This window comes from Ictalurus furcatus, chromosome 20 (assembly GCF_023375685.1).
Source record: "Ictalurus furcatus strain D&B chromosome 20, Billie_1.0, whole genome shotgun sequence".
Taxonomy (NCBI): Eukaryota; Metazoa; Chordata; class Actinopteri; order Siluriformes; family Ictaluridae; genus Ictalurus; species Ictalurus furcatus.
The window spans coordinates 7495217-7521683 of NC_071274.1; the positions used below are offsets into that span (position 1 = coordinate 7495217).

Sequence of the window (26467 nt, forward strand, 5' to 3'; positions counted from 1 at the left end):
CAAGACATAACTTGTCTCAAGGATGATCCACAATAATAAATGTAACTATAAACAGGTAAAATGTCCATCCATCTTCTACACCGCTTATCCTTTTCAGGGTCACGGGGAACCTGGACCCTATCCCAGGACCCTATCCCAGTGTACACCCTGGACAGGGTGCCAATCCATCGCAGGGCACAATCACATACACATTCACACACTACGGACACTTTGGACATGCCAATCAACCTACCATTCATGTCTTTGGACAAGCCCCCGCAGCATGGGGAGAACATGCAAATTCCGCGCACACACAGGGCCACGGTGGGAAACGAACCCCTGACCCTGGAGGTGTGAGGCGAACATGCTAACCACTAAACCACCGTGCGCCCCCCAGGTAAAACGTAAATTGCTATGGTAGAAGATGAATAAAACATTACAGGAAATACTCTTGTATGAAAATATAGTGATTACACTATACAGACGGATCCCCAGTGTTTGAATTTGGAACTTCAAAGTCAATGAATATGCTATTATATAATTTCTTAAATGTGTCTGGTTTTACTACTTGCTAGTTCCTATTAGATATTGGAAGCACTGGTGGCCTTGATGGAATTAAGCTGGAGTATAATGTAGAGTGGGAAGAGATGGCAGCCAGCCACAATCTAGTTATCACTCAATCACTGTCAGCAAACAAAGCCACCAAATCCCCAGGCAAGAACAGACAGCACTATATATTTAAAGAGACCAACTTGAACCTACACAGTGGGACACCTGCTTATGGAACAAGTGAGACATCTGAAGCAAGGTTCCACAGATGTAACAAACCCAAAACCACTACTACCGTTCTAGACATTGGTACATATTGTCATATATCAAGGAGGGAACGCTGGACTTAATTTCCCAGCAGCCACTGCACCATACTACATCATTGTCACATGACCACCTGCACCTATATCACGTTTTTTTGTTTAACAAGCACTCCTATATATAGCCACTGTTTGTACTGCTTCCTCGTCTTACGTATCGTCTAAATATCGTCTTTCTATGCTTTTGTCCACGCTTCCGTGTTTAGTTTTTGCCACAGTATTTTGCCTCGTGTTATTGTGTCTTTGTTTTGTTTTTTGTTTGTTTATTAAATGTTTGAACATCTGCATTTGCATCCATAATTACTTTGTAACGTAAGACTTCCAACAGAAGCAGCGGATCATCATGAAATACCTGGGCTTCACTCTGCCACCTATGTTCGCGGAGAACAACGCTACACTACACTAACGGGAGGAGGAGTACCAACCTGCGCTACGTAAGCAGCAGGAGGACATGGAGGAGTCTGGGTACAAGTGGGAGCCTGTTAACTGGGCTAGTACCATCTCCCACCCTCCCTCCCCTATTATGGATCTAGTCCAGCAAACCGAGTCAGCGGAGAGCGTAAGTCAGCCTCCCTGCTCGTCTGAGGACGCTGCTCAGCCTTCCTGCTCGGCTGAGGACGCTGCTCTGCCTTCCTGCTCGGCTGAGGACGCCGCTCTGCCTTCCTGCTCGGCTGAGGACGCCGCTCTGCCTTCCTGCTCGGCTGAGGACATTGCTCTGCCATCCTGCTTCGCTGAGGATGTCGCTCTGCCTCCATGTTCCGCTGAAGATGTCGTTCCTCTTCTTTGCTGTGCGCCGTATGTCACTCCCCCTTCCTGCTCCATGGAGGGTATCGTTTCCCCCTCGTGCTTCGCGGAGAACCTCGCTCCCCTCTCTGGCCTCGCAGAGAACCTCGCTCCCCTGTCTGGCCTCACGGAAATCTTGGAGCTTCCCTCGGGACTCGTGGAGAACATCGCTCCCCTCTCCTGTCCTGCGGAGGAAGTTGTCCCGCTGTCCTGCCCTACAGAGGATGTCGCTCTGAGCTCCAGCCCCGCTGAGGACGCCGCTCTGCTTACCTGTTCCGCTGAGGACGTCGCTCTGCTTACCTGTTCCGCTAAGGACGTTGCATTGCTTTCTTGTTCCGCTGAGGACGCCGCTCAGTCTGCTGGTTTAGCTGGGGACCTTTTGCCCAGGGGGCCAGGACCGCCAGAGGGAGGGAGTGCATTTTGGCGCTCCGGGAGAAGCACCCTGGGGGGCAGTTCTGTCATATATCAAGAAGGGAACTCTGGACTTCATTTCCCAGCAGCCACTGCACCATACTACATCATTGTCACATGACCACCTGCACCTGTATCACGTTTTTTTGTTTAACGAGCACTCCTATATATAGCCACTGTTTCTACTGATTTACATATCGTCTAACTATCGTCTTTCTATGCTTTTGTCCACGCTTCTGTGTTTAGTTTTTGCCACAGTATTTTGCCTCGTGTTCTTGTGTCTTTGTTTTGTTGTTTGTTTGTTTATTAAATGTTTAAAGATCTGCGCTTGCATCCGTAATTACTTTGTAACGTGACACATATGACCCATTATTTTTTGTGCCAGCAGCCACATCATCAATGAAGCAGGAGCCACAGCCAATAGTGAGGCCAAGCAATAGCAAAAAGAACATCTGGAAGTTGTAAAACTGGTTGAGCAGATACAAAGTAGACACTGTCACTAAAACCTCAGATCCGAATAAATCACCCTCTTGTCATTCTGCATATCCCAAAATTTAAGAAGTTAAGCCATGTGAAGGCTCTTAGCTTAGCTTGTTTAATCTAGTTTTTCCATTTTAAAATTTTTCTTTTGCTTGAGTTGCATATTAGTATGCAAATAAAATGCAAAATAAAAATGCTGTTGATCAGATTTTGGGTTTATTTACTGAAACTGAAGAAACTGAACATCATGAAACATGAATGAGTATAATAATCATCAATACAGATTGATGAAACCATGCTTTTTTCACAGTAGACCACACTACCCTTTCAAATAACTGAAAATACAGAAGACTGTTTGTATGGATATCATTACAAATGATAAATAAATTGTTCCTCAAATTTAATTTAACATTTTTTATTAAATTAATTAAAATGCAAAATATATATATATATATATATATATATATATATATATATATATATATATATATATATTCAAATACAACCAAAATTCAATAAATATAAAGCAGGTTCTGTTTCACCCCTCTTAACCACTAGCGGTGGGGGAATATCACCTGAATACCTTCTTGTGCATGCATATGCACATGCCAAAATCTCCCAAGAAAGTCACAAAGTGACGACATGTACTATTTGCCTCAGCCACACGTGCCACAAGTCTTGCAGGAGTATGCAGGTTGCCCTATTACCACAATGGCCAATGGCATCAGAATACCAGCATTTTAGAATTACAGGTTCATGTGTGCCCTGACTAATGCTATTTGGGACTCATTGTACACAATACTAAGTCAGAAAAGAGATACATAACACAATTCATTGGTGTGAAGCTAGAGTCTCAAAGAGTCCCAGAGATTACTGTGTTTGCTAAAATCAGACTATGAACATTCTTATTGTTATTTAAAGCAAAATCAGAACAATCAATGTGGTGTGGTACCATCTCCAGTTAAGGACATTAGGGTTGCTGACTGCAGCTCCAGCTGTAGTTCCCTTAGGCCTGCTGGAATTAAGGAACTTCCAGAAGTCAGTTAGCCACCTGTAACTAATCCCCAAGCACCATAAACAGAGAGGTGTCCTCATCTCTAGCTCAGTGGAGACACAAAGCATTTCTGTCAATAGGGGTCAGCTTGCGAGGGTTACCCCATTGAAGCCACCACGTACCCTCTCTCAATGGCTGGGGGCAGTGTGGAGTCAGAGAAACAGAGGTCAACTACACTGTGAGATTAGAACAGCAGTTCTTCTTACTGGTTCTGAGACACTGCCATATGTTGGTCCATTTTAACATTGATGTGCTTTACCATTATGACAATAATCAAGAGTCAAAGTTGGATGGCGCTGTCTACCTTGCATGAAAACTCATAAGGTGGGTGCACCCATGGTTAGCCTCACTGAGGGAACTCACTTTCTGGTATGACACAATGGTGTGACAGATGCGCTGTCAAGGCACTGCATATGCCTGGCCTCTGCACCCAGGAGTGGTTTACCAGATCTGGGAGAAGTTTGGCAGGGCACAGGTGGACTGCTTCGCCAATGGCAAATCGAGTCACCGTTGGCTCGATTTGACTGTGACTGCGCATGTTGCACAGAATTCAGCAATTGGGCCAAAAAGTCCTACTCATTGACTCAAAATGGTCATTGAGGCATTGCTTTCCATTGGTCAGAACACCTTGGCAGCTTCTTCACTGTGCCAATGGGTTTGCCCCCTCAGATTAATGTGCAGGTTGAGGACTATGACCTATCAGTACAAGTGATGTCTTGCTGGGGGCTCATAAAATTATCACACACTTTCTAAACAAGGTATCTTTGTCTGTTACGCTCCCCCAAGAGCCCACCAATAAACTCTCCCCTTTCTGAAGGAGCCCTTTGAGTCCCTATTTAAGGAGTACTTCCCTTGCATGCTATGGTGGTTAGATGATTCTGGAATGACCTTGTGGAAAACCCAGGGATTTTGATCAAGGTCATAGCAATTTTGTTAACCAAATCAATTGACCTTGCAGCATTCTGAAGCATTCCTTCTTATGCCCAGTACATGCCCTATGATACTATGTAGACCAAATACAGTTAACAGTTTGCCTGTCATGGAGGAAAGACAAGGGGCCTGTCCATGTCTAAACAGAAACTGGACCACTAGGTGATACACATTATCTCCATATCATACAGGTGGGCTGGATAGCTGGACCCTATACTCTATGAGGAATATCTCCTCCTCATGGATATTACTTCTTGGACCTAGAAGTCTGCATTACTGCTACCTGGGTTACATCACCATGCACACAAGGTTTCCATATGACATTCATCATCTCTGGCTGTTATTCAGTGTTTATAGAACCAGAGTTACATACGTCACTAGTGTTTCCAGTATACAGTTCTATTTGTTTTACTATGTATTTCTTAAATGCATTGATGACAATCTATATACAAATGCAATAAAGAGGCACAGCTGTATTTACATTTGAGATAACCATAGACCACTCACGTTATACAAAATTTAAATAAATCACTGATGGTATATGAAAAACGTGTAATGATGCTCAAAATCAATTCATAATTTAATATTCAAAATGACAAATTTACAACAAAAAGTAACTTTTGCTATAACAACCAAGAGAAGGGATGGGTTGCAGTCTTCCTAAAATTCAGCGTGGGTAATTTGGTAGCCAAAACGTCTTTAAAGAAACTGCATAGTTTGGCTTTAATGAAATGGTAGTTCCCATAATAACCCAATTTGCAAACATGATTTTGAGATCTTGTAAGTACTTTCCACAGTTGTAGACAGATGCCTTAAAATAGCAATTAGCTAAAAGCATGAATGCCAATGGCTACCACTTTGTTGCAGACCACCAACCAGCACGTTATTCCAACACCACCTACAACGAGACAAGGAAAGGCAGGTCGAGTTTAGATAAAATAATATTTGTGTTTAACAAACATATACCCAGTGTTGGCAACAGTTTCTTTACATTTCATGGGTTTTTTTGTTTGTTTTTTTAAACATATACAGTTGTATGTGTACAAAGGTTTGGGCATGCCTGGCCAAGGTAAATATTTTGCTGATCTGCAAACAGTGATGCAGTTACTTTTTATTTGATGAACTGGAAAAAAAATTGTAATTGTGGCATAGGAAAATGTTTTGATACCCTACTAAATCAATACTTATTCGTACCCCCTTTGACAGATTTGGCAGAAACCCTTTTTGTAGCCAGCTAGTTGTCAGTCCATACAGGATTCCAAGGTGTTTTTTGTGATTGTGGTGGCCAAAAATGCTTGATTTTGCTGCAGCTTTTTTCAAGTTTTGTGATGCAATTTGCAGTTTTTTTGTGCTTTTTTGCGGAAAACTATGAGTTGGTGAAATTGCAATAGGACGAAATTGTTTTGCACGGTCTTTCATACCGATGTATGTTGGTAAATGAGACCGTTTAACCATACTCATGTTCGACGCACGTGAATCGAAGGGGGCTTTGGCTGAATGTGTGTTGTGATGATGTCACATGGTGCATTGTGATGACGTCACGATTCATCTTGGCCCAAATCTGCGGAACATCTGCAGTAATCGTGAAAAATTGCAAGCTCCTGCGAATATTGTGGAGTTTCCTTGATTTTAGATTAGTTTCGTGTCCAAATCCAAATAAAATACTTAATTTGAAGTGTAATAGGAATTCCCACACTTTTGCATACAACAGCATAGTGGTCTGTATGTATCGATTATGTTTTGTTACTGATCCATCTGTCCTTACCTGCAACTCCAGATGGAAAAGCTACAAGTCTTTCCAGTGGTGAAATCCACTTGCTGGGAACCACAGTGACTGGGTCTGCGTAATACTTCCAGATAAGTGAGATCATGAGCGCCGCCTGGGATCATACAGCAAAACGTGTAGCAGCATTAAACTCACACACAGCGAGGCAACACTGCAACTACATTTACTACTACAATGACAAACCATAGAGTGAGTTTCTCTGTGGCTTCAAGATTTCAGACACCTTTAAGAGAGTTGTATCTTTTCTCACATCATCTGCTTATTTAATGTTGTACACAAAGATTTATGTGTTTTTGCTGAAATGGTTAAGTTAAATAGTTAAACAGTGAGCTAATTTTCCCATAACGTAGTTATATTTGCTTTTTTGTTCTTTTTCTTGGACAGGGCAGTATGCAAACCTGCATCTATTTTGTCTTTAAAACTGAACATTCTGATTTCCATAAATGTATGATTTTAAAGAATCTGCGCAATAAATCAAGAATAAAGCGTGACTAACTTACCTGAAGAATGTAGAAAATTATGTTAACAATCCATTTCATTTTAGCCTGCTGAGCTGTTCTCGATTTCACTGTATAACAAAGATAACAGAAAAAAATAACAACAGAAAAATCTAAGTATACAGAGATACAGTGGGGTCCAAAAGTCTGACACTATATTGAAAATCTTGGACATTTTTTTTCCCCATTTAAAATTGGAAATAGAAAGGTTTGAGAATTCTGAAATATTTCAAACAAAGAAAGTAAATATTCAATATTTTGAATATTTAATACACACTGGATACATTTGGGAGAGATCAAAAGATGAATTTGAGATGATAGATCATAATTTCAGTGTTCACTTCAGGTGTGATCAGGTTCATAATGCAGATTCATCATAGTGCTACATGGCATCTGAAATGTGTAATGACAGTAGCTTAGTATCTCCTTTTATTAGGCCATGCCCGATTCTCTTACCATGAGTTTTCAGCTTGTCTGTCATCTTGTTTATCTTGCGCTCCAGTCTTGCATACCTGGCAAATTCATCCATCATGCTTATAGACGAAAGCTCCAACTTCATGTTCTGGATTTCTGTTCGCATCTCCATTTCCTGCTCAGCATCTTTCTGCAGGATCTTTGACAGCTTCACATGCAAACATAAAAAAAAATTCATTTATAAAACCATAATACAATTCCTGCAAATTATTTTAATTCACACTCAGGGAAATAGCAGTATTCTTTTATTATTATTTCTTCTTCTTTTTCTTTTTCTTCTTCTTCTTCTTCTTCTTATTATTATTAATAATAATAATAATAATAATAATAATATCAGGGCGCACCATGGCTTAGTGGTTAGCATGTTCGCGTCACACCTCCAGGGTCGGGGATTCAATTCCCACCGTGGCCCTGCGTGTGCGGAGTTTGCATGCTCTCCCCGTGCTGCGGGGGTTTCCTCCAGGTACTCCAGTTTCCTCCCCCAGTCCAAAGACATGCATGGTAGGCTGATTGGCATGTCCAAAGTGTCCGTAGTGCGTGAATGTGTATGTGATTGTGCCCTGCGATGGGTTGGCACCCCATCCAGGGTGTCTCCCGCCTTGTGCTCCAGGCTCCCCGTGACCCTGAGTAGGCGGATAAGCGGTATGGAAAATGGATCTATGGATGGATGCTTTTTGTTCAGCAATATTTACAATATTATAAATATAATTTCCAACGAGGCTATTAATATGAAATTTACACCAGACATTAGTATTAACTCAAGAAATCTGGAAAGATGAATTCACAACATTAAAGTCCATAAATAAAGTTGTGTGTAATAAAGTGGAATGATACAGGAAACAAGTATTGAACACGCTAAAAACAGCAGTTCTCCAAGGCAAGGTAAGGCAAGGAATCAGCTGAAACCCATAAGTAATTATATACCTCCTATCTGTACAAATTAATATCAACTGGGTTAGTAAATTGATGGATTTTCGTTACCAAGGTGTCACACAAGAAACATCTCATGATGGGTAAAAGCAAAGAGCTCAGGTGCCATTGTCACAGAGAAAACAATAGGCAATGTACTCCACTGCTCATGCTCATCCAGCAAGACTTCATTACTAAAGAAAAGGCATCTTGAAGCTCGTTTAACGTTTGCTTCAACTCGTTTAGACAAGCCTATGAAATACTGGCAGAGTGTAGTCTGGTCAGACGAGAGCAATACTGAACTTTTTGGCTGTCATACCACACACCATGTTTGGAGAAGAAATGACACTGCACATCACCCTTAACACTCTATACCAACAGTGAAGTTTGGAGGTGGAAGCATCATGGTGTGGGGCTGTTTTTCATCACATGGTACTGTCAGACTTCATATAATTGAAGGAACGATTTCCTGGTGTAAACCTCTGAGGTTAGGGGTTCAAACCCCACCTCTGCCCTACGTGTGCGAAGTTTGTATGGTCTCCCTGTACTCTGGTTTCCTCCTCCAGTCCAATGACATGTGTTGTAGGCTGATTGGCATTTCCAAACTGTCAGTAGTGTGTGAATGGGTATGTGATTGTGCCCTGCGATGGGTTGGCACCCCGTCCAGGGCGTCCCCCGCCTTGTGCTCCAGGCTCCCCATGACCCTGAGTAGGCGGATAAGCGGTATGGAAAATGGATCTATGGATGGATGCTTTTTGTTCAGCAATATTTACAATCCTCCACATATCTCTGTATCATTATTTGAATTATGTTATTCTTTTTTTTTTTAACCATATTACACAATTTGCAAATTTCATACTATGGGACATCTAAATCTTGTGCACAATATTTTCCCCAGTAATCTGCAACTGTCTCTTCATGATGTCCAGTACATTTGTTGAAAGAGCACAGCTTTATTTTTAGATACATTGTCTAATGAAAATATGACAATAAAAAAGTGAAATATCAATTGGTACAAACTGCTTTTACAAAAATAACAGAAACAGGTGAATTCACTCCACTCAATGTGTATTATTACCTTCATTCATATCTTAATAGCACTCATACCTCAGTATTCACACCTGCTGGAAGGAGGTACATTCAATGTATGGTTTGTAATTTCAAATATTATGTTGTCTTAGCTGCCCAAAGTCAAAATCCTCATATATTTAACATCACATTATTACAAGGCAGCGAACACAACACAACACAACACAACACAACACAAGGGTTAAACTGGCGTTACCTCCACAAGCAGAATGACATGTATATCAGATCAGCTCTGTAATTCTGTACTAGTCTTAATGTGCGTGTTAGAGGTTGGTCCAAGTTACCAAATTTAAAAGAGGACTGTAATCAGACCTTATTGAACACTTTATAATATGAATAAATAATGTGCAGGTGCTAAGCCCTGACCAGGCAATGATGGAGAACCACTGACATAGAAGCTCATTATACTTTAAAACAAATCACATTCTAACAATAAACAAATATCACGTGCCCTTTAGAAATCGCTTTGCTACTTACAAGTGAGGAAATGGACGGTAGTAATGTTTTGACGAGATTACACACAAAGACCGAGCTCAGGACCAGCAGCCAGTTGTATCCGACGTCAGCCATGTTCTTTGTTTGTGAAGCGTTAGGGAACGGCGGAAACTAGGACCCAGGCGCAGGGCAGGCGACGTGAAGCCGGAAGTGTGTGTGTGTGGTACGGTATTTCCTTCAAAGTAAAATGTTTTGGGGGTTTTTTTTTATTATGTAATGAAGGCATACATTATTTGCAGGTCGAACAAAAAAGTGTATTAACCTAAAGCACATCAATCAAAGCGGTTGCATATTATAACAACAAGGGAAAAAAAGAAATGTTTTCGTCTGCACAGAAGTGCAAACGTCCGTGACGCCATCTTGGACAGGGCAGGTTTCCAACTTGAGCTCGACTTTAATTGAATTTAAAGGGTCAGCAAAGATTTCCTCTAAAAACCACGGCACACTTAGCAGCATTAGGTTGTAACAATCACAAGCAGCTCAAAACAAAATAAAATAAATAGGAATGAGTTTTCAAAGGTGAAAGCTCTGACAGTATGTGTTTTCAGTTGATCAGGGGCTTTATGTAGGAGCTATGTCAGGGTCAGCACTGTATAACTTGGACTAAGGCCCTGTTCAGTCTAGATATTAGCATTTCTCAAAAACTGTCACCATACCAGGTGTAAACAGCTGTCCGTCTCAGCAGTGCACTTGTGATCAGATCACCCAAGAGGAACAGCCGCTCAAACCTGGTCTGGTGATAACAATTTTACCCCATTTTTGAGAAATACACTCACCGAGCCCTTTATTAGGAATACTATACTAATACTGGGTAGGGCCTCCCTTTGTGCTCAAAACAGCCTATATTATTCATGGCATGGATTCCACAAGATGTTGGAAACATTCCTTTGAGATTCTGGTTCATGTAGATCTGACTGCATCATGCAATTCCGGCAGATGTTCTTGGCTGACAGAAGAGGAACCCGACATGGTGTTCTGCTGTTGTAGCACATCTACCTCAATGTTTGACGTATTGTACATTCTGAGATGCTTTTCTGCTCACCGCAATTGTACAGAGAGATTATCTGAGTTACTGTAGTCTTTCTGTCAGCTCGAACCAGTCTGGCTGTTCTTCATCTGCAGAACTGCCGCTCACTGGATGTCTTTTCTTTATTGCACCATTCTGAGTAAACACTAGAGACTATCCCAGGTGAAAATCCCAGGACATCAGCAGTTATAGAAGTACTCAAACCAGCCTGTCTGGCAGCAACAATCATGCCACGGTCAAATTTCATTCATTTTGTTAATGAGTGACACATTTAGCTTTTTAACTGTTCATAGTTACATTTCATGTTACTGAAAGTCTGTCTGAGACACGAGTTTTCAAAACAGAGGAGTTTTCACTTTCCGGCTTCTCTGTAACATGACAGGTTGGCAGGAGTTGTTGGTTTTTTCAACTTCAAGAGAAAAGAAAAGAAAGGCAGGTGAGGGAATGACTGTTTATAGCTGCGGGAGTTAGTTCACTTTAAGTAATAAAGTGAACAAAGTCCCGTGTTGGGAAACTTACTGACTTTTACAAAGTGCTGACACTTGAGACTCCTTCCATAGATTTTAAATGAATCTCCTTATAGACAAATTAACCATATCAATGGTCATCTGCTTCTCTTTGTTGGTATTATTTACTGTAAGTCATTTAGCACGTCAAGTTCTATCTTAAGTCAGTGTATGACTTGTAATATTTAGATTAGGACCCAAAGAGAGCCTGAGATTTTCTGAGCTAGTGACACAGTAGCTAATGACAAAGTAAAAAGAGTTCTTCGTACCCCTAATTGAGAAAGTTATTGTGTTTCAAATGGTTGCACTGTTTTTTGCTGGATAACTCTCACAGGTTATTTAATAAAAACCTGAAACTTTATTATAACTGGTGTTGCTTTTTAATTTAACAAGTGCTTTATTGGGCAGTAGCCAAAGAAGTAAAATTGCCCGTGCTCTCTGGGTGAGAGGGATGGCATACGCTCTCTCCCCTGTCAATCAGAGTAACACTAACCAATCGTGGGTGTCTGTAAACTCATGTATACGAGAGAGTAGATAGTGCTTCTGAAAAGCTATGGCTGGCTGACTTCAGGTTTCTTAGAGGAAGCAGGTGTTAGCCCTCACCCTCCCCAGTTGGTAGCTATCATATGACAGGGGAGAGCTGGATGGTGGGTGGGAACTGGAAGGTGACCAAATTGAGAAGAAAATTATTTGGGGGAAAAAAGAAGAAGATATTTTTATACCCTTTGAGCATTCTGAATCATAGATCACATGTAATGACTCTGATTCAGTTGTTTTGAACTACCTGGCTGTGTAAATCATTATGATATCTTTGATTGACAACTCAAAGCTTCATCCAGAATCATTGTCAAATACAGGCTACAATATCAAACACTTTCCTCTACAGCCAGGGTATTCACCTAAAATTTGTACAGGTCCAGTTACTTAAAATTCTTTGATAATACTTTGATAAGCAACTAACAAGTCTGAATAATAACAACAGTTACCTTTTCATGTGTAACTGTTAATGATTAATTGATGGCTATTATTAAGACATGTGAAGTGATTGTATGACTGTTGAGTCATAGTGGCAATTCACCTTTTGACTAATGCCACACACAATGAGCTGTTTTGAATTTGAAGCAGGGAGAACGTCATCTAATCACTAACCAGACTAGAGAGGGAAAATGAAATGAAAAAAAAATCTGAAAATTGTCCCCTTTCTGAAATAATGTCTCTAGCCCTGTGACTAGTTTCTGGTCCAATGAGCTGCCTTCAGCTATATAATTTATATAAATGAATGTGATTGGATAAACTGCATCAGAAGCTCTGCTGTAGACGCTTAGCTGGGTTACAGCCCGTTTTTTTCTGTTTTTTCTAAAATGTATTTTTATACATTGCTCAGCTCTTCTACAATTTAGATTCAAGGACTACAACAAACACTGTTTAATATTAACCTCTTTACTTATAACTTATAACTTATAACTCATCTTATTATTGTTATTCATATTGCAGCATAACAGAAGCCACACTGGATGTTGTACCATTGTATGGCAGTAACCCTGTGAGATTCCAGTTGATTGGTAGTAATGCTGCCAAGTACTAGACAAGCTTGTGAGTTACTCAGTAAGACAAAACCCCAGGTACACAGATATTTGAATGGCAGAGATGTCCTTTTTCCTTGTTTTAGATAAATGAAAACTCAAAAGGGGGGGGGGGCAGTTTCTCACACACACATTTTTGTACACACATAGAGTAAACAGAGAAAAGAACACTTCCTTCCCCTCCACCATCTGGGACAAAAAACACCATCTGATGCTTCGGGTTGCAGAACAAAGGGAAGAGAAAAATCATGAGAATGTGATAGAGAAAGAGAAAATAGGTTTAGCAAGGCAACAGTCACATTTGCACTGCTTTATTCATTGGGCTACTGTCAGTGATACCAGTCAGGTGGTATCCAACCTCCTCAAACCAGCTCAAACGACTGTCTGACATCATTTTGGGTTTTGGGCGAGCTGCAATTGCTGTAGTCCAAGGGTATTCAGCAATAATGTGTTATTTGATCCGGTTATATTTAATTCATATTTTACTGGATCTGCATTCAGACCATGGTGTGACCCTTGCTCTAGTTTTATCAAATTGGAGATGCACCTGCCCATAATACAAACGATACAAATGAAAGCCCAGATGCAATACTTTCATCCATCTTATTGCACACTTCCTACAGTATGCTATATATCCTGAGTGACTTAAAGAGCCCATAACAGCTCTTAATAACAACAGCTAGTGTCAAAGCATAGTGTCCCAGCCTTTACTATATATGATTATATTAAGATAGGCAGCGGAATATGCACTGTGAGAGTGGAGAATTTTATCCCTGAGTTTTATCCATTGAGCTTGACTGAGTTGAGCTTGTGTGAGCTTATGCTCCCAATAACCAATCCTTGATCACCATTGTTTCCAATGACAAATCACTGATCACCATTGTTCCCAATAACCAATCAATGATCACCATCATTCCCAATAACAAATCACTGATCACCATCATTGCCCATGGCAAATCATTGATCACTATTGTTCCCATAACCAGTCACTGATCATCATCGTTCCCAATAACCAATCACTGATCACCATTGTTGCCAATGACAAATCACGGATCAACATTTTTCCCATTGACCAATCACTGATCAACATTTTTCCCAATGACCAATCACCGATCATCATTCCCAATAACCAATCACTGATCACCATCGTTCCCAATAACCAATCACTGATCACCAATATTCCCAATAACCAATCACTGATCACCATTGTTCCCAATAACCAATCACTGATCACCATCGTTCCCAATAACCAATTACTGATCACCATTGTTTCAAATAACCAATCATTGATAACCACTGTTGCCAATGCCAAATCACTGATCACCACTGTTTGTCCCATCTCTGCACTTCTTTGTTCTTTGTTGTAAACTCTTTTCTTGGTGGTATTTACAAATATTTAGCCTTTTTTTTTGTTTTGATCTTGATGATTATGGCTTACATCTCATGGAAATCAAAAATTCAGTATCTCAAAATATTAAAATAAAGAATTTATAATACAGAAATGTCGACCTGAGAAGATCTCTAATCAGCTAACTAACTCAAAACACCTGCAGCCTTTAATCTCTCAAGATGGAAGTAAATTTTGCATTTCATTTGGAAATCAAGGTCCCAGAGTCTGGAGGAAGAGTGGAGAGGCACAGAATCCAAGTTGCTTGAAGTCCAGTGTGAAGTTTCCACAGTTAGTGATGATTTGGGGTGCCATGTCATCTGCTAGTATTGGTCGAATTTTCTCAAGTCGAGATTCAATGCAGCATCTACCAGGAGATTTTAGAGCACTTCATGTTTCCATCTGCTGACAAGCTTTATGGAGATGCTGATTTCCTTTTACAGCACGAGTTGGCACCTGCCCACAGTGCCAAAACTACTAGTAACTCTTTTGCTGACCATGGTATTACTGTGCTTGATTGGCCAGCCAACTCACCTGACCTGAACCCCATAGAGAATCTATGAGAGACACCAGACCCAACAATACAGACAAGCTGAAGGCCACTATCAAAGCAACCTGAGCTCAGCAGTGCCTCAGCAGTGCCACAGGCTGATTGACTCCATGCCACGCTGTGTTGATGCAATAATTAATGCAAAAGGATTAAAGCCCTGACCAAGTATTGAGTGCATAAATATACTTTTTTTTACATACTTTTCAGAAGGTCAGCATTTCTGTATTATAAATTCATTATTCTAATGTTTTGAGATACTGGATTTTTGATTTCCTGTAAGATAATCATCAAGATTAAAACAAACATTAGACAAAAACAAAAAAACAAAAAAAGGCTTGAAATATTTCAATTTATGTGTAATGAATCTAGAATATATGAAAGTTCCTCTTTTTTAATTAAATTACAGAAAAAAAGAACTTTTCCACTGTATTCTAATTTTTTGAGATGCACCTATAATACAAGCAAGTTATTTTATCAGTAACCTTTTCCTTCTTGTCTATTTCCTGACTACTCAGTACCACTGCATTCTTGAAAATAAATGTAAATACATACAGGAAATAGTAACAGTTGGTTTGACTCTATTTCATAAAGAAAATTTTAATGTATCATTTTCTATTCTGATAAAACTATTCTATTCTATTTTATTCTATTCTATTCTAAGTGTCTTCAGACAATCTTCCTTCTTCATGTAAGATGTTTTGGTATGCAAATGATAATAACAGTTCAGTGAATATGCAAAATATTCTACAAATTTGTCTGGCAACTTCTAACGACTTTTTGAGCACATATCAGCTGCTTTCCCCTGAAAAGAGTGGGCAACACTCTTGTTATCCTGATTCTGGGTGACTCCCTGCCTCTGATAGTGGTGTTGGTGCTCTACAGTACGTTCAGAGGAATCATTGCTGTGGGTTCAATGGCAAATAGTGAGAGCAGCCACAAGAGTGCAGGAGTGTGTAGAGCCACAAGAACAACCTGCTACTGCAACAACAATACGGCACTGGAGAACACACACACACACACACACACACACACACACACACACACACACACACACACACACACACACACACACACACACACACACACACTTAACCACCTGAAACTGCATATGTAGACTTATACGTCTGGAAAAAAAATCATGCTCCTTACATGTAAATTGGGTGAAAAATTACATGTGAAAAACTAAAACCACAAACCCACAAAAAAATCATGTTGATTATGTGTAAAAATCTGAAGTCTGCTACATGTGAAGAATGTGAAAGTGTGTGAAACAATGACACGTTAAGTGTCTAAATACCACATGTGTAAATTCACAGGTGAATGATTAAAGAAGTTCATGTTACATTTTGTAGCATTCATATTTCACTGAGATTCATTTCAACATGGATCTAAATGCATTTTTAATCTTACAAAAATGTGTTGAATCTTTTAAGAGAGATTAACTGGTTTAGCTTCTGTAACTTAAAGCTTCAGGCATATAAATAAGCTCTATGGTACACTTTGTAGTAAATGAATAGTGGGCACATTTCTAGAACATTATTAGGTTATTCGTTTACGTCACCATTTTTGAATGGGAATTTGTTTACAAATGGTGTCGTTATTTTTAGTTTAATAAATAATTTAAACAAATACATGATTTATTTGTTGAAATTATTTTACAAATCAAGGGTATTTACTCCAGAAATACACGAAGGGCAGGTTCAGCTGCAAAAGCAAGAGCACGAGCTGCTGACGTCATCGGCAAGCTCACGCGAGCAAGCGCGAGACGCGTAAAAAAATCCTTTCCTTAGGAAGCCCCTAAACATAATAATATCTGTTCGACTTTTATAAACGAGTAGATACAAAAATTCGATATGTTTGACATTTGTCGATGATATTTCCACCCCCTTTGTTTGACAGGGAGACTTTTTTTTTTTTTACCTCCCCCAACCCCCCATTTCCTCTGGTCGGAGCGGAAGTTGCTCTGTAAGCCGAGGCCTCGCACTTCCAATGGCGACTGAAAACTGGCTGAACGGAAAGCGGGAGCGATCACGAAGGGGACCCGAACCGTGCAGTCAGAATTAAATAAATATATCAGTGGATAACAAGACGTCAAATAAGTTTCAAGAGTAGTACGTCAGCTAACTTATGGCTGACAGAATGGACAAAAGAGGGAGTCTTTCGCTCCTTGAATCGGGTAAGGCACAAGAAAAGTAACGTTTAATGTTTTGAAGCGTTAGCGCCGCCGTTTCTTACATTTAAACCACATTTTCACTCTTTTTTTCTCTTTCGCGTTTCCTCTTTTTTTGCAGAGCTTTATTATCTAATTTCTCGCTTTTTAACAACCGGTCCTTGTCAGAGAGCGGCCGAGGTGAGAGCTGTGTATTTACCACTCGGTTATATTTCTATATGTTGTGTCTAAAATGCTGTGTTTTGGTTCAGAGTGCTCATTACACCACTTGTGATCTGTTGCAGGTTCTCGTGAGTGAACTGGAGGAACATCAGGTGTGTGTGTGTCCATGTGTGTGTGTATTTTGCTCGTAATAAACACAAAGCCTGATTCGAGTGAAGCTCACTAAGAGGCGGATTTAACGCTCGTCACTTTTGATAGCCATCTCTGTCTCAGAGTTCGGATATTTTGGATAATGTGATTTAATCAAGTTATTATTTGATCATATTTGACGTCCTGTCTGATTTCCGAACGGGTTTCTGTTCTCGGCAGCTTCTTCCCCGTAGAGTGGACTGGGAAGGAAATGAACATCCCAGATCGTATGAAGACTTGGTATGTTTTTATCTGTTGCCTTTAATTGCTCCATGTGTGTGTTTCTGCTGAATGATGGTCATTTCTCCAGGATTTGGTTAACTAAAAGATTCACTAATCCAGAAGAAGCCTAGGCAGCCATTTGTGCTTATTATAAAAGCGTGCTACACTGTTGGTTTTGGTGTATGCATTGCTTTCTAACATGCGTTGCGCCGAGGTTTTACTTATCTTTTTTTTGTTTTGTTTTGTTTTTGACCGGACTCGCTTCTTATTTAGTGTCGTATTGCAGTGAGGGCGGAGAATCCCGAGCTCTCGTGACGTCGCCCTTTTCACGACCAATCAGCTTCCTCGAGTAGCGGTTAGCTTTTTATTTTTTTAATTTTGTACCTTCGTTCTGATTGGTTGACGGGCGGTTCTGATTTACATAAACGCTCCACTTTCAAACCACTTCCTTTTCAGACATGGTTCTTTATCTTGAACAGAGTATTTATTTCTTTATTTGATTTGTCGCTTATAGTGTTTCTGAGCTGCAAAATAAGCATGGTTCAAGAACATAGGAATCTTTGGTAATCCCTTAACAGGTGGATTACATGAAACCTCCGCCCTGAAACACATTAAACACAATGACATAAAGATGTTTGTAATGTGTTTAATGGTTCAGGTGTTGGTGTTTGTGTGTCATGTTGACACCGCAGGAGGACATAGCTGCGATGATGTTTAAAGATCTTGGCTATAAGAGATAATGGGCAGATTTTGATGTTATCTCCTAAATACAAACGGGCAAGAGCTTCTTTTCCTCACTCTCCAGTTTCCAGTAATGTTCAAGGTCCCGTTAATGAGAAATCCAGTGTATACAGTGAACGTTTGGCTCAACGCTTCAGAATGAAGTGTAGATGTATGAAGTGGTTGCTCTGAGTTACTTGACAGACTCTGCATGGCTAGTTAGCAACTGGTGCCATTGACAAGCTTGATGGTGGTATTGGTATGACAGTTGGAGCTTTAGGACCTTATCCGTTTAAGCAGCACGTACAGATGAAGAGGTGAGAGAGCTAGACCAACTCAAGGACTAAGGCCCTGTTTAGTCTTGCGTTTTCGTTTTAAAACAGCGTTTTAAAATGAAAACAATCCTCGTCCACACTTGCGTTTCTGCTGCGTTTCAAAAACGATCTCCGTCCACTTTACATGACTGAAAATGCATGTCACATGACCATTCATGCAAACTGGGCATGCGCATACAAGTGTAAACAGGAAGTTGGTTGTAGTCACCAGCAGGCACAACAAACTGGCTTTCCGCGTAGGGCTTACATGTAGGATTGCTCTAATCATAGCTCGCCTCTTGCGCATGTAGGCAGCTGCAGTATTATAAAATACAGAATCTAAGATTGACAACAAAACCAGCAAAGCTCGCGGTTCAGTCTCCGTGGTGTTGTGTATGCGATCAAGGTAGTGTAATGGTTATATGGTAGGGGCTCGACGACTCAAGGAAGGATACGCAATAATCCAGAAGACCCGAATCAGGGGGCGATTTTGGGAAGCCATGCCTTCGTTGTGGTCTGTTTACACTGAAACATGAGCCCGGAGTTTTCAAATTAAAACGGGGTCTTCGACGTTTCCAAAAGTCTCCTCGAAAACGCCGGAGTAGTGTAGATGACAGGCGTGACCTTAACAGAAGTTATGCGTTGTAAAATGAAAACGCACTTGTGTAAACAGGGTCTAAAGTGCTGCTGCATTGTTGTCTTTAGGTAGAGATGAAGGAAGAGTTAAATTCCCCTGGCACCACTACCAGCCAGCTAGTTTAACTGCATTCTGAATAATGTAGGAAATAGACCAACATGTCAGTGAAAATTTGAACTAAAAGTATACTCAGAAATTTATTGCAAATGAAATCTTTGTAATTAGATACCGCAAGTTTATTATAAAGATCATTTATGCAGATCGATCAGGGTGGATTTTGCCTTTAAGGACATATTGTTCCACTTGTGCAGTCTTGTCAAAACAAACTTAAATATAGGACACATTATTTTCAAGTAGGGTATTTACATTAGCACTGAAGTTTGTGAAAGACCATTTCATGCATAGTCTGTACATTATTTTGTTCGTCTGTTTGGATCTGAACATCTTTTAATGTGCGTTTCGACTAGCAATAATCTCACACCCAGTTCCTGGGATTAGCTCTGGATCCACTGTGACTCGGGATAAAGCGGTTGCTGAAGATGAATGAATGGATTATTTAAATGAGCCTATCAGATCAAGTTGTTCTCATAAGGGAGCTTCTGTTGCATTTGACTGACATCTGCGTGACGTGATTATTTATTTTTTTATATATATATTTTTTTTCTCCCCTGTCTCGCCGTCAGATCGCTGCCAACAAGCATATTGCACCAGACCACTTGCTGCAGATATGTAAGCAGATCGGTCCAATCCTTGACAAGCAGGTGCCATCTGGTTTGCCTGGGGTGCATTCTCTACTGGGAACAGGGAGACACTCCTTACTTCGTACAGCTAAAGGTGGGGTAGTATTAACATTTAAACCGTTTGACCTTTCTGGAATACAAGAATTGTTCTTACCCACTGTTATCTCTTCATGTGGAACAGATTGTAGCCGTAGCCGATGGAAAAGCTCGACTTTTGCCGCACTTCATCGAGGAAGACCACCAGAGAGGCCTTTGAGCTGCAGGGATGCCCCAAATCTGGGTAGGTGCCACCTCTGTTTCACTGGGTCATTTTTTTTTTTTATAGTTATATGCAGACAGGGTGCTTTCACATATGCAGCGTTTAGTCCATATGAATAGAAACCTGCATGTTTTTTCCTCTCTGTGCGGCTCTACCGTGTTGCTGAATTGTGTGTGTGTGTGTGTGTGCGTGTAGTGGAGGTGTGCAGAGGCAGGGAATTGACAGGCACTCAGCGTTTCAGCTTTGTCCATCCTGTCAGTATATATCAGAGCATCAAAATGCACAAGAGGATTCTGGGACATCTCTCGGCCGTTTACTGCATCGCCTTTGACCGAACAGGATCCAGGATTTTCACGGTGAGGACTTTTTCTTCAGCTGTGGAAGTTTTACTCTTGACTTCACCTTTTGAGAAGCATTGCTTGTGGAATGACTGATAATTTCTCTTGTCATTAGTGATGCTCATGTGTATCATGTGGGTTCTGGTGCTGTAGCCTGCTTTTTCTCTGCTGGTCCTTGATCTGGGACCTAAGCGAGGACTAAACAGTTTAAAGATGCAGCCTGGGGTTTGATGTAAAGCCAGCACAGCAGCTGATCAGGCTGAATGGTGAATTGCAAGCCAACTTGAGGGAATCGTGTTTAAACAACAAGCTACTCTTGATGACACTGTTCCAAAGAAAGGCCACATCAAGTCCATCTTATGGAATATATGCTTCAGATATCTAAAGTCTGACCAAGCACAATTAAGCTCAAAATGCAACAAGTCTGGAAATGCTACCAGTTTGTTCCACCATTTTGGGGGGGGGGGGGAAATCCCCCAGTTCAATACACAGGGAGTGTAAAAGTGCGCTCAAGTGTTTCCTGTTTCTTCTTGCTTCGTTGACACATTTTATGAATATTGTTTTTTCAACTGAAATGAACTTAACCGGGATTGTTATCTCTGCGCCAAATGGCCCATGATATTTCGGGGGGGTGGACAGTTATATAGTAATTGCAAAATTGTTTACAAATAAAAACTGTAAAGTTACATAAGTCAGACATAAGACAAAGGTGCTATCAACTCAAAATCCAGGACAAAAGCTGTGGAAAATTTTCAATCAGGGTTTTCTCAATGTTTGAACCTCATGAGAAACATAATTAAATCCGTCCTTTAAGTGAATCTAAAATTGTATTACATTGATTATTGATCCAGTGCTACTTGATCTTTAAAGGGTCATGAAACCTCCCTCTTTCAGCTCAATTCTACCTCTCAATGTTTTTGAAAAATGCAACTTAAATGGGCTTGGATGCCTGTGTGAAGAAGGGAGGGGGAGTGGGCGTGGCAGGGAAAGGCAGGGGAGGAAGAGGGGGTCGAGCCTTCGGAAGACACACAAAGTTGGATAGTGACAAAGTTTGCAGATAACGCAGAGGACTTCTCTCCTCCGGAATCCCCAGGGCTAAATGGAGACACAATAGATAACAGTGCAGGTACTTTGCCCTAACTATTTGAACCATTAGCCCCTGGCGTAACTGTGGAGGAAAACATAAAACAAAACCGGAGGCAGTGCGGGTGGAAGAAGTGTCCGCATGTTTGTTAACTAATAGGCTCAAGCTTTTCACGACTAAGAGGGGGAAGGTTCTTCCATTCAACGTGGACTCTTGTTGTATAGTTTTGCATGCGACAGCCCGCAGAACTTTAAGCGATTTAATTAGTTCAAAAGGCAAGCAAAACTGTCATGGTTAAAAATTAGACACATACCTCATTTGAAGGTATGGAAAAGTCCTCCGGACTGAGTACCACATCATCGTGTAGACGCAAACTGCTTCCATGAGCAAGTCCGAAGTCCACCTTGCGCCAATTCTCATAGCTCTCCTGAATAAACACACTTGTACTCTTGCACCACTGAAACAAACACCTGCGACCCATTTGAACGCCTCTCTCATCTACTACATCTGTAGGAAAGCACCACGTGCTGTCATGAATAATTAAGAGACAGCATCTTCTTATAGGGTAAGAACACGCACGCTCATGATTAATCATGAGACACCGACGTGTCATCGATGTACTATAGTATATTGCCACGTCACTGTCTGTGACGTGTGACACGACGAGATTTTAAACCCAGAAGACGAAAATAGCAGAAAAGCTCAAAATTAACCAGTTTTCTCCTACAATTAAAATTAACGGATGCTAAGATTGTCTTTTATAAGAACACCTCGGTTAAAATCTCAGAAAATGTAGTGTTTCATGACGCTTTAAATCTCAGGGTGTAGCTGCTCGTTGCTCTGGCCTGAAGAATGATTAAGCTCATTGTCTCTCCTCTTCAGGGTTCAGATGATGCCTTGGTAAAAATTTGGTCCTCTTTTGACGGGAGGCTCCACTCCACTCTGCGAGGACACCATGCCGAGATCTCAGACCTCGCCGTCAACTTGGAGAACACTCTCATTGCAGCGGGGAGCTGCGACAAAACCATCCGAGTCTGGTGCCTTCGTACCTGTGCCCCAGTGGCGGTGCTGCAGGGTCACAGTGGATCTATTACCTCTTTACAGGTATGCTATGGTACCGATTACTACTGCTTTGTTTAATAGGCTTGATTTGACCCTCGTGTCTTGTCCCCTTAGTTTTCTCCATTTGCCAAGGGCTCCAAAAGGTACATGGTCTCTACAGGAACTGATGCAACTGTCTGCTTCTGGCAGTGGGATGTAAAGAACATCAATTTTACGTAAGTGCACTAATTCCTCTTATAACTGGTAGACCGAGCTTTAACAGAGCTTACAAAGTAGTACAAATGTATCCTAGGTGTGTAGATCGGGGGCCGCTACATCAAGTGGCTCCGGATTAAACAGAGCACTTAAAATTCAGCGTAATTTACTGACTCTAATCTTTTAAATATGTGGCATCAGGGCTTCTGTAACAGGTCCTTGTTTGAGCTAGTTGCACGAAGCTCATCGAGAATGGAAAGAAGGGTCAAGTGTAATATATGTTCTTCTGTTTAAAAAGAAAAGGGAAGAGTGTTTTAGACTTTCATAAATTTTAACAATTTATTTTACCCCCTCTGGTCTGATCAATTGAGTAGCTTGTTCAAAATTAAGATGATGGTGATGAGGAAGAAGAAAGTATGCATTTGTTTTCCCTGCTTTAAGCTTAAAATGCATGTCAAATGCATTCAGAGTTCTGGGCAATAGTCAGAAGTAGTAACTTGAAGCGCAACTGCAAAACAAAACATAGCCATGGACCAAGTATTAATGGTTAAAGGGTCATGAAACCCACCTCTTTCAGCTCAAGTTCACCTCAGAATCTTTTTGAAAAATGCAACTTAACTGGGCGTGGGTGGACGTGAGAAGAAGGGAGAGGAATGGGCGTGGCAAGGCAGGGGAGGATGAGGAGAGCAGGTAACTGTCATCTCTCAGCGGCCTGTGCCGACTCACTAAAAATCAGGGGTAAAGTGTGAGGAATTGTAAAATTTTTGTAGCTGGATTTTTTTTTATTGTAAGGTTTTTAAGTCCAGTGAAATAAAATGACTACTGTCTTCCCCCCCCCCCTTTAAAAGTAACTGCATGCCCTGTTACATATACTACATATTTTAGATTAATCATAATTTCCTATAATTGTGTACATATAAATGTAAATTAAAAAGAATATATTAACATTATTATTATAAATGTATAAAAATTTATATGTACACACTATAAACATAAGCTTTAACACATTTCACAACAGGTGTTTACTTCGGGAGTAGCAGCAGGGATCAGATTGACCAAGGTGGGGGAGGATGATGGCTTTTATAAGCTTCAGTCACATTAGTGTAGACATGATCCAAAGTAGTGTCACCTTTTCTGGGACAGGAGACATTTTTGGAAAAAATCTGCGAATGATTGGTTCACCGCCCACCTCAACTTCCAGCATTTGTTAACACATAAAGCGTTGACACAAATTAATTCTGCGCATACTCCGTAGTCGAGCCATTTGTGGTTGCCGAGGTTATCTGGAAGCAATTATCAGCGAAGTGCAATCCTTAGGTTGGCGTGATTGAAATCGCCAGCAATAATAAAGGCACCGTCTGGATGTTCTGTTTGCCCCAAGTTCTTTCATGGCTAGTTTAGGATTAGCCTCCAGGGGGACGTACACAGCAGCGGTAATGGCATGTGTAAAATTACACGGTAGATAGAAGGGTCTACACTTAATAATGAGGTACTCCACATCAACAGAGCAATGTGTCTCGATAACGACAGTGTATGTACACCAACCTTTGTTTACATAGATGCCAACACCACCTCCTCTACCTTCACCAGTGCCCACTGCTGTTCTGTCGGCTATGAAAAAGTTGTGCTGCGACTCTGACTCATTCGGCTCATGCTGAATTAAGCAGACACGTTCAGTCTTTAATTGTAACATCCGTTCTCTAACTGAACTATAAGATTTTTATTGCTATAAAAAAAAGAAAAACGACACTGGGGGCAGTGCCGTGTTGGGCAGGTGATGTAATCGGTGTGTGGCTGAACACCGTGTAACACCGACTATCGCAGCAAGCCTAAGCTGGACCTTTTAGTTGAGTACCCCTGGTATATACGTTATATAAAATCCTGTTCTCTCCTGTTTCTCTTTTAGTGATCGACCCTTGAAGTTCACAGAAAGGCCAAGACCCGGTGTTCAGATGGTGTGTTCCTCATTCAGCCCAGGTAAGGCTAAACGGCCGAGTGCTCCTGGAAAATAACCATTGTGGCTGCAAATTTTCCATTCAGCCAAATAGGAGCCACACCTAATAGTAGAGACCAGAGGATTCAGGAACAGATTTCATAGCCAGTGGACTTAAGAGATTGCATTACAAGTAATTTGGGGTAAATTTCTTTTCCATTTGTTTTGAAATGTCGCTCATTGAGCACCTGGTTTTTGTTTAGTTTTTTTCCCCTCAATTGTGGTGGGGAAAAAATGAACAATGATACAGAAGTCAGTGTAGCCTTGACCTCAAAGACATTATTATATCCACAGTGGTTTATTTCTTGGTAATTTATACATTTTTCCCTGATTCTTATCAACTGAATTTTTAAAAATGTGAAATTCATTGAAGTGAATTCATATCTAACCTGCAAAGTCTCAACAGCATCAACTCCTTTTTAACTAAGCATCTTGAATTCAGTTTGAAACAATATAATGTAACTGATATAATTGCTCTTATCTGATACAGGAGGCATGTTCCTAGCCACAGGAAGCACCGATGATGTAATCAGGATATACTACCTGGGCAGTGGGAGTCCGGAAAAAATAGCAGAGCTCAATTCACACACAGTAAGAGCTTCATTTTTAAACACTGCTATGTCACGTTTGCTGTTATTTGCTTGAACTGAATGCGATGTTCGCTTTGACACGTTTTCGTTTTTAGGACAAAGTCGACAGCATCCAGTTCTGCAATACAGGAGAGAGGTATGTTCATTTTGTTTTGTATGTTCAGAGGCATTTTCAGATTTCCAGGCAGGTTTGTGATGATTCTTTCATGGCGATGTTGAGTGCATGTGGAACGTTGGGGTGAAGTACTGGATGTTGACTGATTTCAGCACATTTACATCCAGTGCTGGGAAAAAATATTTGCATTAATCAAAAGTATCTGATTTCTTGTGTTTTTGTGTATATTCAATTTTATTTGTATGGTGCTTTTTATAATGGGCATTGTCTCAAAGCAGCTTTACATAAATATATAAACACAGGATACAGATTTTAAGTGTATGGCTTAATCCCTAATGAGCAAGCCGGTGGTGACGGTGGCGAGGAAAAACTCCCTAAGGTGAAATGAGGAAGAAACCTTGAGAGGAACCAGACTCAGAAGGGAACTCCTCCTCATCTGGGTAACAGCGGATAGTGTGAAAGTAAAGTCTTTGTTGAACTAGTCCACTGTTCAAAGGAGACCCGAGTACAAAACTGCATGTGGTGATTGCTGTCCCAGGGCCATAGCAGCAACCGTAGTCCCAGCAACCACAGTGATAATGTCCATGTGGATTTGGAGTAATGAGAGCTTCATTCAGAGGTAGAGCATCCGAATGGATCAGGCAGGTCCGGAGAGCAGAAAGGGTCAGGATCACAAGCATCTCCATAAAATCATGTATGGCTTGACAGAAGGGGAGAGGGAGGTAAAGAGAGGGAGAGATTGTTGGGTAAGAGTGTGTGCTTTGCGTAAAAGAAAGTCTACTCATGGTAAGCTTGAGTAAACAAATACATTTTAAGCCTAGACTTTAACACTGAGACTGTGTCTGAGTCGTGAACACTAATGACTGTT

At 40.7% G+C, this 26467-nt stretch overlaps 2 protein-coding genes across 3 annotated transcripts in view; one reads left to right on the plus strand and one right to left on the minus strand.

The window, feature by feature from the left end:
* Positions 1-3027: 3027 nt before the first annotated feature.
* Positions 3028-9915, minus strand: get1 (guided entry of tail-anchored proteins factor 1). Its single transcript, XM_053651505.1, has 5 exons — positions 9739-9915; positions 7246-7411; positions 6793-6860; positions 6272-6386; positions 3028-5404 (listed from the first exon to the last, which is right to left on the minus strand). Exons 1-5 carry the CDS (start codon positions 9829-9831, stop codon positions 5331-5333), a joined length of 516 nt encoding a protein of 171 aa, XP_053507480.1. The 5' UTR covers positions 9832-9915; the 3' UTR covers positions 3028-5330.
* Positions 9916-16580: 6665 nt separating this feature from the next.
* brwd1 (bromodomain and WD repeat domain containing 1) overlaps positions 16581-26467 on the plus strand; it is a 35694-nt gene continuing 25807 nt past the window's right edge. Inside the window, exons 1-12 of one of the 2 annotated variants that reach the window (XM_053650980.1) lie at positions 16581-16985; positions 17101-17159; positions 17264-17293; positions 17511-17570; positions 19907-20057; positions 20145-20243; positions 20418-20578; positions 22527-22748; positions 22821-22921; positions 24808-24878; positions 25385-25485; positions 25580-25620. In XM_053650980.1, the coding sequence (XP_053506955.1) occupies positions 16937-16985; positions 17101-17159; positions 17264-17293; positions 17511-17570; positions 19907-20057; positions 20145-20243; positions 20418-20578; positions 22527-22748; positions 22821-22921; positions 24808-24878; positions 25385-25485; positions 25580-25620 (1145 nt within the window). In that variant the 5' untranslated portion in view covers positions 16581-16936. The remainder of the gene's footprint in view (positions 16986-17100; positions 17160-17263; positions 17294-17510; positions 17571-19906; positions 20058-20144; positions 20244-20417; positions 20579-22526; positions 22749-22820; positions 22922-24807; positions 24879-25384; positions 25486-25579; positions 25621-26467) is intronic. The other variant, XM_053650981.1, reaches the window with a different exon arrangement.